Source organism: Oncorhynchus clarkii, chromosome 2, assembly GCF_045791955.1.
Source record: "Oncorhynchus clarkii lewisi isolate Uvic-CL-2024 chromosome 2, UVic_Ocla_1.0, whole genome shotgun sequence".
Lineage (NCBI taxonomy): Eukaryota > Metazoa > Chordata > Actinopteri > Salmoniformes > Salmonidae > Oncorhynchus > Oncorhynchus clarkii.
Genome location: NC_092148.1, coordinates 65,212,530 through 65,229,210, shown reverse-complemented (window position 1 = coordinate 65,229,210; position 16,681 = coordinate 65,212,530). Strand labels below are relative to the sequence as shown.

The window sequence follows — 16,681 nt, the reverse complement described above, 5'->3', positions numbered from 1 at the left end:
TGCACCTGAGCTCAATTTCGAGTCTCATAGCAAAAGGTCTGAATACTTATGTAAATAAAGTATTTCTGTTTTAGATTTTTTTATACATTTGCAAAAAATGTCTAACCTGTTTTCGCTTTGTTATTATGGGGTATTGTGTGTAGATTGATGAGGAAAATGTTTAATTTAATCAATTTTAGAATACGGCCATAGCGTAACATAATGTGGAAACAGTCAAGTGGTCTGAATACTTTGTAATTGCACTGTGTATATATCAACTGCCAGCCAAATACGCACACCTATTGGGGAAACCATGATTTACACTGTAAGCCCCATCTGGCTGAATGTGAAAATTAATCCAATCTGATTTCATGCAGCACAACAATGAGTTTTTCAAAGTATTAATTGTGAGCCAGCAGATGAAGGTATGAAGATTAAGGTAAGCAATCATATAGTGCTTTCAGGACTGGCCGGACCAGGGTCACCTTCTCCACTGCTGTGAACTGTGAGGTAGTTGCTATAGTGGCAGGTTTTCTTGACCTGTTCCTCCTCTGCCATCTGGCCAGTGATGGACGTCTGGCCTTGCTGGGTAAGCCGTGTCAGGCGGAAGGGGGAGCGCCTGAAAGAGCCGGTCAGGGTAGTGTTGTTCTCTGACTCACGGCTGAACGTGGCTGTGCTCCGACAGTAGCGCTTCAGGCCATGGCGGAAATGGATGGTGAACAGGCCGTAAGTTATTGGGTCCAAACAGGCATTGAAGAGACCAAAAATAAAGAGCATATGAGTTAAAGAATGAGAGACCGTCTCATCCATATCGTCAGGGAAGAACCAGTACCACAGTCCCAACAGGTAGTAAGGGGTCCAGCAGACGATGAAGGAAGTCACGATAACAATGCTCATCTTCAAAGTCCTCATCCGTGCTTTTGGAATGTTGTTGTGAGAGCGTCGGAGATGTATCTCCTTAGAAGACACTGAAACAAGGCAATAAACACTTGCTCATAATCTTAGCACGTAACACCTAATTTGACAATAAGTCTCAATTACCTTTATCTTCAAAAACACAGTGCTCTTTGTAACCCCCTCACGAACAACTGTATACAATGCCACTAGTGGTACTACAATTGATGGTAAAATATGTAATTTGACCTACTGTTTCCGTGGGTCATGCGACTGGATATCTCTACCAGGATACGTGTGTAACAGAAGATCATGATGATCAGCGGCAGCAGGAAAAGACAAGCAAAGGTGAACATGTTGTACAGGGTTTCCTGCCAGTGTTGGACAAAGCTCCCACGAGTAGTGCACTGGGTAAACTTCTCTGGAACCGTGATGGTCACACTGTGGAATATCAGCATCTGCATGACAACACAAAGGAAGACTTTAACCATAACAACATGTCTTTAACACTAATTATATGGCCTGGCTTCAGTGTTGTACTACATAAAATAGTAGTGTTTCATGCAGCAGAAGCTCAATCCTGCCTAGTCTGCAGTCAATGTGAGTAATACACTGCAGATGTCATTCAATTTGCAATGAAATTAGGTGAAAAGAGACAAGTGTTGAATGCTTGAAATTAATTATGAAAAAGTAATAATTGCAAGGCAAGGTCTTCTTTTAGTGCTACAATTTTTTTGAAAACTATCTAGTTGGATTACTTTTATTCGCAGCAATGTATAATTGCTGTCATAATCATGAGTCAGTCAATTATGTAGGGCAGGCCCTCCTCACCAGTTATCAATCACATTTAAAAAGGTTACTCTTAAACCATGGACAATAGTGACTGCAATGCCTGTACTGTAATTCCCTTCAGGAAAGTGTTTCTGAGGTTTGTTCTAAATTATTGCTACAATAATTAGGTTTGTAATTGCTGAAAAAATCAAGTCATGTTCATTTGCTATACATTTATTTGAATAAGTTCAATACAGGATCCTCTTCAAATTGCCCATGTTCACCTACAAAGCACTCAATAGACTGGTGCCCACATTCTGTACCTTACTGACCTACTGTATCCCTACACTCCCACCTATTCACTGCGCTCTTCACCATTCCACTCACCAGGCTCCGCTCTATTGGAAACCAGGCTTTGAGCAGTGCAGCTCCCCAACTCTGGAACTCAATCCCTCTCCATGTCAGAACCTCACAATCCATACACATATTCTAGTCCACACTAAAGACACACCTCTTCACACAGGCTTAGCTTTTATCCACTGTCTAGTTCACTTCCCTGGTTAGTCTGTCATCAGGTTTAGTGTTTTCCACGGTTAGACTATAATCATGTTTAGTGTTCTCCATGGTTAGTCTGTCGTCATGTTTAGTGTTCTCCGCGGTTAGTCTGTCATCATGTTTAGTGTTCTCCACGGTTAGTCTGTCATCGTGGTTAGTGTTCTCCATGGTTAGTCTGTCGTCATGTTTAGTGTTCTCCACGGTTAGTCTGTCATCATGTTTAGTGTTTTCCATGGTTATTCTGTCATGTTTGGTGTACTTTATATTAAGTGCATTAGACCCCTAGACTTCATCCACATTTTGCTACGTTACAGCCTTGTTCTAAAATGGATTAAATTCATTATGTTCCTCATCAATCTACACACAATACCCCATAATGACAACGTGAAAAAAGTTTTTTTAGAAATGTTTGCCAATTTAAAATTAAAATAAAAACTTGATTGGGGTCCACCTGTGGTAAATTCAATTGATTGAACATGATTTAGAACGGCACACACATCTGTCTATATAAAGGTCCCACAGTTGACAGTGCATGTCAGAGCAAAAACCAAGCCATGAGGTTGAAGGAATTGTCAGTAGAGCACCGAGAAAGGATTGTGTCGAGGCACAGATTTGGGGAAGGGTAGCAAAACATATCTGCAGCCTTGAAGGTCCCCAATAACATAGTGGCCTCCATCATTCTTAAATGTAAGAAGTTTGGAACCAAAGACTCTTCATAGAGCTGGCCGTCTGGCCAAACTGAGCAATCGGGGGAGAAGGGCCTTGGTCGGGCAGGTGACCAAAAACCTGATGGTCACTCTGTCAGAGCTCCAGAGTTCCTCTGTGGAGATGAGAGAACCTTACAGAAGGACAACCATCTCTGCAGCCCTCCACTGATCAGGCCTTTATAGTAGAGTGGCCAGACGGAAGTCACTCCTTGGTAAAAGGCACATGACAGCCCGCTTGGAGTTTGCAAAAAAGGCACCTACAGACTCTCAGACCTTGAGAAACAAGATTAGCTGGTCTGATGAAACCAAGATTGAACGCTTTTGCCTGAATGCCAAGTGTCACGTCAGGAAGAAACTTGCCACCATCCCTACAGTGAAGCATGGTGGTGGCACCATCCCTACAGTGAAGCATGGTGATGGCAGCATCATGCTGTGGGGATGTTTTTCAGCGGCAGGGACTGGGAGACTAGTCAGGATCAAGGGAAAGATGAACGGAGCAAAGTACAGAGAGATCCTTGATGAAAACCTGCTCCAGAGCGCTCAGGACCTCAGACTGGGGCTTCCAACAGGACAATGACCCTACGTACACAGGTCTCAATGTCCTTGAGTGGCCCAGCCAGAGCCCAGACATGAACCTGGTCGAATATTTCTGAAGAGACCTGAAAATAGCTGTGCAGCGACGCTCCCCATCCAACCTGACAGAGCTTGAGAGGATCTGCAGAGAAGAATGGGAGAAACTCCCCAAATACAGGTGTACCAAGCTTGTAGCGTCAAACCAAAGAAGACTAAAGGCTGTACTCGCTGCCAAAAGTTGCTTCAACAAAGTACTGAGTAAATGGTCTGAATACTTATGTAAGTTAGATTTCAATTTTTTATTTTTTTGCAAACATTTCTAAAAACCTGTTTATGATTTGTCATTACGGGGCATTGTGTGTACATTGATGAGGGAAAACATGATTTAATCCATTTCAGAATAAGGCTGTCACGTAACAAAATGTGGAAAAAGTCAAGGGGTCTGAATACTTTCCAAATGCACTGTACTTACTTATTTTACTTGGATTTTATTCCTTTTTATCCAGCTGATTTTCTTGTATATAAAATGTGTCATTAAAACAGATTAAAATAAAATGTATTATTATTATAATAAAGCTGTTACATGGTTGTTATGTCCTCCAATGTATATTTTGATAATTGTTGTGGTGTCCTGAGTCCAGGTTGAGGAGAGAAAACATGAAACCTCTCTTAACCAGAGCCTCACCTGGGGAACAGACAGAATCACACTCATCACCCACGCCACAGACAACATGATCTTGCTTCTCTTCTTGGCCTCATTGATGGCCAGTGGGTTGAGGATAGCAGACTGGCGGTCCAAGCTAATGACCACTGTGACAAAAGCACAGGAGTACATGGCAACAAGTTTCATGAACATCAGCAGCCTACATGCGACGTCTCCTGCCTGCCACTGAACTGTGATATTCCAGACAGCATCAACAGGCATGACGATGAAAGTCACCAGCAGGTCTGCCACAGTCAGGTTAATTATTAATATCCTAACGTGGGACTTGCGCTTTCCGTTGGTATTGGCGGCCCACAGCACAGCGAGGTTACAGACAGCTGACATGGCACACAGAGTGAAAGTAATGATTACTCTGACTTTGGCTGCTGTGGAGAAGGTGGGCAGCTGTAGTGAGTCTCCATTTGCACTCGTATTGCAGATGGGGATGGGTGCTTCACAGCTGGTGTTCTGGGCTTGTTCCATCATTTGGTAAAACATCATGATCTCATGTGACATTCTCAAGCTGTCATTCATATCCCACAGGAACACCAGAGACAATATCTTCTCTGGTTCTCCAGCAATGTGTTCATATGAACAGGTCACCCTATAAGAATAAATGGTTGGAAAATAGGGATGTTTAGTATTCCGTTTCTGCACTTGTTGTTACATGCTGATTATACATAGTCAGCTTACTAGCAATTATGCTCTGCACAGACACAATAATACCCTACAGTTATGGTGGATTACTATATGAAAAAGCAGTACATACTCTACACTGAATTGCATTAAAATAAAACACTTAAAACGTGTGGTTAGTGATCTAACATTAATCATCTATGCAGAACACAATGATAATAATTAATACACACACACTATATACACTCCCCATCAGAACAGCCTCAATTCATTGAAAGCATTCCACAGGGATGCTGGACCATGTTGACTCCAATGTTTCTCACAGTTGTGTCAAGTTGGCTGGATGTCTTTTGGGTGGTGGACCATTCCAGGGTGTATCACAACTAGCAGTGATTGGGAGTCCCATAGAGCGTTGTACAATTGGCCCAGCGTCGTCTGGGTTTGGCCGGTGTAAGCCATCAATGTAAATAAGAATTTGTTCTTAACTGACTTGCCTAGTTAAATAAAGGTTAAATAAAAAAATAAAAAAACATTTTGATACACAAGGGAAACTGTTGAGTAAAAAAAAACAGCAGCATTGCAGTTCTTGACACAATCCAGAGTGCCTGGCACCTACTACCATACCCCTTTCAAATGCACTTAAATATTTTTGTCTAGCCCATTCACCCTCTCAATGGCACACATTCACAATCCAATTGTCTCAAGGCATAAAAACCCTTCTTTAACCTGACTTCTCTCCTTCATCTACACTGGTTGAAGTGGGTTTGACAAGTGACATCAATAAGGGATCATAGCTTTAACCTGGATAGTCCAAGTCATGGAAAGAGCAGGTGTTGTGTTGTTTTACAGGGTCAGACATAGTATTACGGCTCACGGGGAGCAAATTTGGTTTAAGTGCCTTGCTCAAGAACTCATCGACAGATTGTATTCGAAACAGCGACCTTCCGGTTACTGGCCCAATGCGCTAACCGCTAGGCTACCTGCCGCCCACTGTGTGTGTGTGTGTGTGTGTGTGTTGTGTGTAACATTCTTATGATGTAGAATCAGTGACATTCTATAAAACTGAATAGGTTATGTATGTCAGTATCCACATGGGTATCTTACGTTCATTAACTGCAATAAGCATTACTTTCGCCTGAGCAGAAAGCATAGCTATCTTACCTGGTGAGCAGAAATATAAATTTCGAACCAATCCGCCATAGAACAAACTGTTAGCCTATGTGATATTCCGATTGACCTTGAAGTATATACAATGAGCTCTTGGAATCACAGAGGAGTTAGTTGATTGTGTTCTATTTTTCACCCATTTGAAGACTCCCATAATACCAACTTGACTGAAAGAAACTACTAACCTGTTAAAGTGGCGGCAAATTCCCCATCAAAAGCACCTGTTCGTTCCTCGTGAATCTCGCTGCCGCAATATTTTGTTTTGCCTTATCCCAGTGAAAGGAAAAAAACTTTGTAACAAGATTACGCTTTCAGTTCTTTCCCCCCTGAAGTTGTTGCAGATGGTATAAAAGCGTTTCTTAATTGTTTTCTATAATGCTTTCATAATAGGATATAATGGTATAGCTGTCGTACGCCCGCTTAATATATTATTGGAGATAACTATTGCGATTAACAGACTTCAAGTACAATACTGCAATTTTGAGGTTTGTTCTCGGCACCCTTCCTCAGCATCTTTATCGTTGCATATTGACCTGTGTGAAGCTAGCCACAATAAGGATTAGCCAAAATAGTGGAATCAAAATAAAAGTCCCCGGTCGAAAGTGATTCAAACGGATACAAAACGTGGAATCATGCCATATTTGGAATAGATAATGCTAAACAATGTCGGAATGTTTTTATATGAATTCAACAAAATAATAATGACCTAATTTGACTATTGTGCATATTGGGTGTGAATCCGTCATAAACACATAAAACCTACTGGTCAAACACAGAGATGGTTCCAATAGCTTTTCACCATTCATTTGATCCATGGTGGATTTTAGAAACACTTCAAATAAGGTCTGTGTTTCATGTAAGCTTACCCTGGCGTGACGTTTTGATAACCGTGTAAATCTCTGTCGGACAAGGTGACTTTTATCTATTTACTCTCAGATTTGAAAATGCTATTCATACAAGACTACAAATTCCTGCAAGCTCCTGCAGGTCATCTCTAGCTGACACCTTTGCTGTCAGCTAGCTAGCTACCTTGATCTGAAACAAAAGATAAATTGAAAATTGTAATTTACTGTTGCATATTTTCTTTAACTAATTTTGGTCTTGTATCTTGTACAGAATATTATGCTAGTAGCAGTCAGATATTTATAATGTGCCATGAATAATAGGCTAGCTTTTTTTTGCAAAGAAGTTATATAGCAAAGTCTACCTACCTAGATGATTTTACCAGATCCTCTTCTCCTTCAGCCAGTGGGGGTCTTTATTTAATTCCCTATAATTTATGAACAAGTTGAAATATATACTGAACAAAAATCTAAACACAACAAGGTCAAAGATTTTGCTGAGTTACAAATCCGTCATTTGAAATAAATTCATTAGGCCATAATCTATGGATTTCACATGACTGGGCAGGGGCACAGCCCACCAATCAGAATGAGTTTTTCTCCACAAAAGGGCTTTATTACAGACAGAAATAGTCCTCAGCAAAAATATAAACGCAACAGTAAAGTGTTGGCCCCGTGTTTCATGAGCTGAAATACAATTTTCAATTTCTCTGATTTTGCGCACAAATTTGTTTATATCTCTGTTACTGAGCATTTCTCATTTGCCAAGATAATCTATCCACCTGACAGGTGTGGCATATCAAGAAGCTGATTAAATAGCATGATCATAACACAGGTGCACCTTGTGCTGGGGACAATAAAAGGCCACTCTAAAATGTGCAGTTGTGTCACACATCACAATGCTACAGATGTCTCAAGTTTTGAGGGAGCGTGCAATTGGTATGCTGACTGCAGGAATGTCCACCAGAACAGAATTTGGCAGTACGTCCAACTAGCCTCACAACTGCAGTGCACATGTAACCATGTCAGCCCAAAACCTCCAGATCCGGCTTCTTAACCTGCAGGATCGTCTGAGACCAGCCACCTGATGAAACTGTGGGTTTGCACAACTGAAGAATTTCTGCACAAACTGTCAGAAAACCATCTGATGGATGCTCATCTGCGTGCTCGTCATCCTCACCAGGGTCCTCACCAGGTTGTTAAGCTGACTGCAGTTTGGTGTCGTATCTGACTTCAGTGGGAAAATGCTCACCTTCGATGGCCACTGGCACTCTGGAGAAGTTTGCTCTTCACGGATGAATCCTGGATTCAACTGTACCGGGCAGAACCACTGATTTCCTTATATGAACTGTAACTCAGTAACATCTTTGAAATTGTTGCATGTTGCGTATAAAACAGCATATTGTAATTTTTGGTGGGGGGTTTATTTGTGGAAAAAACGTATGTGCAAGGTAGGTTTTATATAGAATATTGTTGATCATATAAAATACATGGTCAGCTCCAGGAGAATGAGAAACACATTAAACAGAATCAAAGCAAGGAAGCCATACTTAAACACAGCTATATCACACTCTTCTTGTGAATTTAACTGGTCCATGTTGCTGCTGTCAATTTTGAGCAGCACACTTACCACTGCATTCAGTCTGAACCCCAGAATTAGCAGGAGGACAGCATTACATAGATGGGGGAAAAAAGGTAGCAAAAATACTACAGTTGCTATCTTGAACCTTAAAGGGTTCTTCAGCTGTCCCCATAGGAAAACTATTTGAATAACCTTTTTTTGTTGCAGGTAGAACACTTTTGTTTCCAGGTAGAACCCTTTTCGGGACCATGTAGAATCCTTTCTACATGAAATCCTATGGGTACAGCTAAAGAACACGTTTGGAACCCTTTTTTTCCAAGAAAGATTAGACAATACAACTTAAGCATTAAGGGCAGCATTTTGTTGACAACATGGTGGTTTACACTATGTCTTCTGTGTGTGAAAGATGTTAGAATCCATTTGAGTGTGTGTGGTCACTTACTGTAGGCCTGCACATCAACCAGACCCTTGGAGACTTGGGATGCTTGCTCTCAAAGTACTGCTTGATCTGGTCTGCATCTATAAAGGGCATGTGCAAAATAGAGCAAGTTAACAATCTGTGGCTTAGATTGAATTCAAAAGTTGACACATGATAAACTAAGCAAACATTGCAATACACTACTACACATATGAAAGACTGTACAACGCAGGCCTGTACAATAGCTAAGACATGGAGCGGAACCAAAAGGCACATACAGTACCAACCAATACTACTCAGTGACAGACAGGGCAGGTGTGGACCAGTGATGCCTTGGCTGCAGTCTTCTGGTTCTCAGCTGCTCCCTTAGCAGCCGCCGCCATGGTATCAGTCAACAAGTTGAGAGTGGAGCACGCGTTATATACTGTATCAATAACCCCGCCCCACCCCACCCCTCCAATTGTACCCATAGTACAGAATAATGACTTAAACAGGTGGACAGCTCCATATCTGAACCGTAGGAGTGTGCATAAGCTTTTGTTCCAGCCCAACCCATACCTGATTACAAATCATAGCCTATCACTGTGATTCGGTATGTTGATTATTTAAGTCAGGTATTAGAGCTGGGCTGGGACAAAACTCTTCACGCACTCCTGCTCTTCAGGACTTCCTGCAATGACTGAAACAGACCAAAGCAGGACAATAGTGTTCCAGGTTGAAACACCTTACCTAGTTGAGAGAGGAAGACTCAGGCACACCCATTGGTTCTGGAATAGAGAAGGTGCCAATAAGGTGACACTAATTCTACCTCAAAAACAAATGTGTGAATACCAATTCATTTAAAACCCTTCATAGAAGGTAGGACTAAATAAGGTTACATCACCTTGCCTACTAGCTATACTAATGATATGCTGTCCAGAGTGTAACATCAAACATATCAAAGTTTCCCCGCAATAAAGTAAGCACACTGTTGACTCGAGAGGATGCTAATCAGTCCATCTCTGAAACTTCTCAAAAAGATAGACTAAAATAATCCCATTAGGTACCCCTTGCCCTAGCTTCACCATCTAAGATAGATAGCTAGTTAACTAATAAGCTAGAATGTTGGTTTATAAAAGCCAAAGAAAGCTAAACTCATTTTTATGAATTTCTCATGCATTTAAATGGCTAGACAAATAGACGGCTAATGTTGCCTTAACTAGCTAACCATGAGCTAGATAGTTAAGCGATAATGCCCAAGAAGCCAGTGTTTGGAGGATATACTGGCACGGGTGTTGTTAGTCAAACTGTGCCAATATATCCTCCAAACACTGGCTTCTCTGGCATATCACTTAACTATCTAGCTTGTACAGCAAAACTGTTGAATTTCCCTGTTTGACCACTAGGTTTTATGTGTATTATGGCACCTCCATTGTGGGGCTCTATAGAACATTCATATTGCAATGTACAGCCTTACCTATGGATCTTGATTTCTTAAAATGGAGTGTCAGCCTTCTCAGTGACACCTGCAGAACACAACTGTGATAAGTTTTCACAAATATTAGCGTCATACTGTAGGTCTTATTGTTGGACTCTTAAACCGGTGTGAAATGAGACACATTAAGCTCACCAGTCAACCTACTATGCGTTGAAAATTCATATTGCAATTTACATGCTTACCTCATATCCCAGTGATAATGCCTTGCATTACGCCTGGGAAAAAAACACAAGATGGTGTCAACATACCGCCCTGTTTCTAGTTCCTAGCTAATTTTGCATAATATTTTTTTGTTTGTGTTATTTGCTCAGAAAGTTTATTGTATTATTACCTACAGCCGGGAAATAACTAGCTAAACACCTTCTTTGCCCGCTTCGAGGAAATCAATATCGAGCCACAAACACGGGCCCCAGACACTCACAAGGACTGTGTGCTCTCGTTCTCTGTGGCTGACGTAAATCATTTAAGCGTGTTAACCCTCGCAAAGCTGCCGGTCCAGACGGCATCCCAAGCCGCATCCTCAGAGTATGTGCAAACCAGCTGGCTGGAGTGTTTATGGACCTATTCAATCTCTCCATATTCCAGTCTGTTGTCCCCAGTTGCTTCAAGATGTACGCCACTGTTCCTGTACCCAAGAATGCGAAAGTAACTGAACTAAATTACTATTGCCCCATAGCACCCACTTCTGTCATCCTTAAGTGCTCCACCTTACCAGACACCCTAGACCCACTACAATTTGCACATCACACCAACAGATCCACAGACGACGCAATTGCCATTGCACTGCACACTGCCCTATCCAACCTGGACAAGCAAAATACCTATGTAAGAATGCTGTTCATCAACTACAGCTCAGCTTGTCCCAAGGCAAACATTTTGACCACATCCACACAGCTACAAGGAATCACTTTTATGCTAGGGTTAGGACCTTATTTTGAAGCTTATAGAGAACCCAACTGATATATAGAACAATCTAAAAATTGTTACAAAGTCGTTTTTAAAAATGTACTTTGGTTTAGATACAAGCATATAAAACCTCTAACACAAAAAGGGAAAGGGGGAATCCTACTCAGTTGCACAACTGAATGCATTCAACCAAGATGTGTCTTCTGCATTTAACCCAACCCCTCTGTTCATTTGACTTGCTAAAAATCCTTCTTTTTTTTACCTAACTTGCTTACCACTTTTTCCATGTGGTTTCTTCCTTCACAGACTCCATGAAAGGATGACTTCTTCCTAAAGATTTGGTCAAGTTATTAATTTTGTGTATGATTTCCAAGAAACAAGGGTGGCTCAACCTACCCCTTTGGCTCAATTTACTCCACTCTCCCCTACTAAAGTTTAGTTGAGAAGCCAGCTAATTCAAAGACACAATGTAAACAATGGACTGTCAGAGCTGTTACCGAACTAGATTATCCTAATGGTGATAAGCCTTTACACATGTAAATCAGCTCAAGGCCCGCCTTGATATGCTTCAGGCCAATCGCTTGGCCTGACAAATAATAAGTATAAATACAGTAATGTACACACTGAATAAATATATATATACTTTTTTAAATTATTTTTTTAAAGCAAAATAGTGTTTTTTAGACACAACTGCAAACTTCAAGGAGCAGGCCAGATCATTCAAGGAGTTGGTCTTATGGTGCCCACTGATGTCATCCTCCCCCCTTGCTTGAGGAACAATAGAGGAGCAACAGAGAACAAAAGAGAGAACAAAACAGTTGTTGTCTGTAGATGTCATTGAGTATGCAGATACCCAATTTCATGGACCCAAGATCCATAGGTAAGGCTGTACATTGCAATATGAATGTCAATACACACAATAAGCTGTATAGTGAGATGATTCCCCTCAGTTAAAGGTCGCTAATATGAGCTACAAAACTAATATTTGTGTATATTCTTCAGAATTGTAATCTGTGGGTTTCACCATACATGCTGATACCTATGGATCTTGGTTCTGTGAATTAAGGCTGTACAGTGCATATAAGTATGCCCCCAATGCATTTCTAAAGTCGAATACATCCACAGTGCAATTTCAACAGATTTTTACTTGTTTGGGGGGTGAAATTAACTAATTATTGTTTTTCTTTGAACTTACATAACATTCCGACCTTGTTTAGCATTATCTAGCCCAAATATGGTATGATTGCACTATTTGTCCGTTTTAATATCTTTCAATGGGGGACTTGAATTTTGAAGGCAAACCACAAATTCCATCATTGTGGCTAATCTTTATTATGGCTAGCTTCACACAGGTCACATAACCTATTGGATCCTGTAATGCAGGCAATGTCACAACTGTTGCAGGTGGGAGAAGAGAGGAGAGAGGGGTTTCTGAGATCTGCCCACAGCACACTCCCTAATCACCTGAACGTCACAACAGTTTGCCACATGCAGCTATAACTCTGAAGTCAGAATGCCTATGCTTCATGGATATAATGATTGATTGGCATTTGGCATCCATCCGCATAAACGATCAGCTACGTATCATAACTTACACAGATTGCCTATTGATAACCATATTGTTTGTGAAAATCATTTTAGCTTTGATAGGAACTGTGAAACATTTTTACAAACTACACATTCTCTGACCAAGTCTTTTCATCTCTGACAAATTGATCACCATGTCATCATCATTCCTTTCTCTTCATTAACTGCTCTGCATAACTTTTTTTCTGTCATTATTTGCCTCAAAGATTGTGGTATTTCACACCCCATCTCTTCACTTGAAAAATGTAATCATTAATCCTTTCCATGTGATCCTAGGTTGTACCAATGCTTGACATAACAGTACTCACAGTGCATTATAGCACCACCCCAGAGTGTAGCTTACTCTACTAACCCTATTGGGGTAAACAGTGTATACTATAACCTGCTGCTATCCCGGTGGAGGTACAGTACATCAATGAGTGTCGTGCCAGTGTTGCAGTTGTAGCATTGATAAGTTGATTATCGGCCAGGCCTTTGCCTCTTAAAAGCTGGTCTTGTTAATTCTGCAGATCCTTGCAATGAGAAGGCTGGTGTGTCTCGATAGGATTGGAGCAGTGAAGGTGGTTCCAGAACCAAACTGTGAGTTTACTGTGGATTGTATTGTATGAAAAGTAGTGATGAGCATGCACTCCCATCAGAATTCCACCCTCTCTCGCTACAGGGCCGGAGAAACGTCCAAAGCATTTCATATGTTTTTGAATTATTTTGAATAGAAACTCAGTGTGTAATTAGAATTAAATCTCAGTATGTCTTTGAAAAGTAAAAAAAACCTGATCCAGATGAAACATTTTCACTTCTGCTGTCGAGAACTTTGCCTAACACATCATTCGTTTGACAAATGGTCTCCTTACTGTTCTGTCTGCTCTCATTATACCCTGTGCAATCATCCCAAAACCCTCACACTTTGTTCAAGCATTTTGTCAGCCTGAATTGGATAATTTGACGCATTTAAATGGAGAGGATTGAGCTGTGTTATAGCAGAGTGTGCAAAGAACGGTTACGTTAGTGGGCTGACAAGGAAGCAATCTTGATGTGTTTGAATCCTCACCACAGTTTCAGACTTCCGTTTTAAGGTGCTACATGTCATAGAAGAAAAGGGTGCTTATACTATATTTGTGTGGTACTGATTAGATGTGAAATGCCCTTCAGACAGAGTTTGTTGCTAATGTTGTTGCTCTGTAACTGTAAGAGTAAATAACAAAACAATGAAGGGTGAAGCAGGGCTCCACTCTCCCAAAATCCACAGAGGCCTCCTCTCATTCTCCTTCTTAAAATAGGTCAGGAATCATAGCTACTCTCGTCTGGAAAAAAGATGTGCCTTCAGAGGCCAACCAATATAATAGTGCCTTTCTGTGAGATATAGGAAAAAGTTGAGTAGCAACAGTGACAGCTAATGAAAAGTTGAAAAGAGAGTAACTTGGATGGTGACACATTCACCCAGAATCCCATAATGCCCACTCTTGCTGCCATTATAAATGTGTGACTTTTTTGTGTCAATCGCCGTCATTTATAGTGTCCCTAAAGACAGGCTATAATAACAGCCACCATAACCTTGAATGTGGTGAATATTCAGTTTCATTGAATTCTCAGTAACTTTACTTTCTTGTTTTGTTGGAGGAATGCTATTTCTCCTCAGATTTGTTTGGATATAGCTCCTGGGAAGATGTACACACACAAAACTGTATCCATGATTTTATGCCTTTCATATATCCAAATCTCATTGAACGGATTCACTTCACACCAGCTGACCAACATAAAAAAATCACTGCAGTGTTTATGTAGACTTTACGATATTATTCACTGTGGTGTTTTTGCAGACAATACTGTAGTATTTACTGTATTGTATACTGTAGTATTTACAGTTAACTATTGTATAAATACTGTAGTAAAATAAAACTGTAGTATATACTACAGCAATTAATGTAGTGTTTTGAGGATTGTAGTATATTGTAGTATTTAATGTTGTGGTTTTGCAGACTGTACTATACTCCCTTCCAAAAAAACATTGCAGTTTTGAAACTGCAGTAAAAGTGCAGTAACTTAAGTCGACTGTGGTATTTTGGTCGCAGTAATTGCAGAATAACTTTAGTGTACTGAACTGCAGTTATACTGCACTCTAACTGCAGTTACACTGCAAAATTACTGCAGTAAAAAAAGTGTTATTTTGACTGCAATCTTTTTCGTAAGGGCTGTAAGTATTTACTATAGTGTTTTTGTTTTAACACTCTGACCTAGAAGTGGAGGCTTTCTTCTACAACCTGTAGGGAACACAATGGGCTCCCGAGTGGCAAAGGGGTCTAAGGCACTGCAACTCAGTGCCAGAGGCGTCCCTACAGACCCTGGTTTGATTCCAGGCTGTATCACAACCCGGCCGTGATTGGGAGTCCCATAGGGCAGTGCACAATTGGCCCATTGTTGTCCGGGTTTGTCCGGGGTAGGCCGTCATCGTAAATAAGAATTTGTTCTCAACTGACTTGCCTAGTTAAATAAAGGTAAAAGAAAATATGTGTTTTGCAGTTGTGAAATTACTTTGATGTGATATGAAAGTAGAGAGACTTTATGTTTCTAGAATTGTACCGCAATTGAGAATCCATTCACGATTATATGGACTAATTGGGTGTTTTTGCTTCCAGAGCGAATTTGCCCTTAAAACAGAATATGTAAGGTCCTTGGACTAAAGAGTAACATTAGGCTGCTTTACTCCAATATTGTCCCGGCCTTGTCTCAGGTTAGTAAATTGGTGGTTTAAGATATCCCTCTAGTGGTGTGGGGCTTGTGCCTTGGCAAAGTGGGTGGTGTTATATCCTGCCTGTTTGGCCCTTTTCGGATGTATCGTCGGACAGGGCCTCAGTGTCTCCCGACCCCTCCTGTCTCAGCCTCCAGTATTTATGCTGCAATAGTTTGTGTCGGGGGGCTAGTGTCAGTCTGTTATATCTGGAGTATTTATCCTGTCTTATCTGGTGTATTGTGGGAATTTAAGTATTTTCTCTCTCTCTCTCCCCCCCCCCCCCTTGCAGTAACTCAAAGCTTCCTGGAGTCATACCAAAAGTGTGAGGCACTTTGCTCCTTTGTGATCTGTTCCAAAGTAGTCAACTGGGTTGGGTCAATTTTCACAAATTCATGTAGAAGGGCAGGCACTTCTGGCAGTTGTAATTGACATGCTCTCCATGTGGCTGGGGAAGAGTAGAGAATCTATATTAAGTTATTATATGGAGTTAGAAAGCATTGAACAGAAGAGACACATATCAGTTCAAATACATTCAAATGGTACAGCCACAAATAAATATTGCTTTCAGTCCAATTTTACCTGGGATGCCACTGCTGTGATATTATTGTTGGTTCAGCATTAACAGGGTGACAGGTCGCCTAGTGGTTAGAGCGTTGGACTAGTAACCAAAAGGTTGCAAGATTGAATCCCTGAGCTGACAAGGTGAAAATCTGTCATTCTGACCCTGAACAAGACAGTTAACCCACTGTCCTTCACCGTCATTGAAAATAAGAATTTGTTCTTAACTGACTAGTTAAATAAAGGTAAAATAAATAAGGGTATAACATATATTTAAACATGTCAGCATATTTTTTTTTGTGTTATTGTTTTTCTGGGTGAATAAGGTTAGCAAAATATCCTTGGGGTTGGGGGTAATGCCTTGAGTATGGTAAGTATAAGTGGTCTCCTCTCATTGGGAACAATAGCAAGGTAAGTTTATGATGAATCTTGCATGTGTTTTGATTAAGTTGGTCACATAGTCCTCAGTGACACAATTGTTAACTATCAGATGTTCTTTGAATGTCTTTTTTTGTAGCAAACATTATATCACAGGTGAAGAATGCAGTGTCCATTGGGCTAACTGGTTATAGCCTACACAGACGAGCAGCGATAACGG

At 40.8% G+C, this 16,681-nt stretch overlaps 1 protein-coding gene across 1 annotated transcript; it reads right to left on the bottom strand.

The window, feature by feature from the left end:
• Nucleotides 1-426: 426 nt before the first annotated feature.
• Nucleotides 427-4,716, bottom strand: LOC139382058 (gonadotropin-releasing hormone II receptor-like). Its single transcript, XM_071126027.1, has 3 exons — nucleotides 4,165-4,716; nucleotides 1,127-1,331; nucleotides 427-947 (listed from the first exon to the last, which is right to left on the bottom strand). The coding sequence occupies exons 1-3, from the start codon at nucleotides 4,714-4,716 to the stop codon at nucleotides 427-429; spliced, it is 1,278 nt and encodes a 425-aa protein (XP_070982128.1).
• Between the last annotated feature and the right edge of the window lie 11,965 nt (nucleotides 4,717-16,681).

Coding starts and splice junctions, on each gene's coding strand:
- LOC139382058 (XM_071126027.1), bottom strand. CDS start 4,716: ATGAATGACAGCTTGAGAATGTCACATGAGATCATGATGTTTTACCAA. Junction 1,332..4,164: donor TGATTCTGTCTGTTCCCCAG/GTGAGGCTCTGG, acceptor GTTGTCATGCAG/ATGCTGATATTCCACAGTGT. Junction 948..1,126: donor TCGCATGACCCACGGAAACA/GTAGGTCAAATT, acceptor GCCTTGTTTCAG/TGTCTTCTAAGGAGATACAT.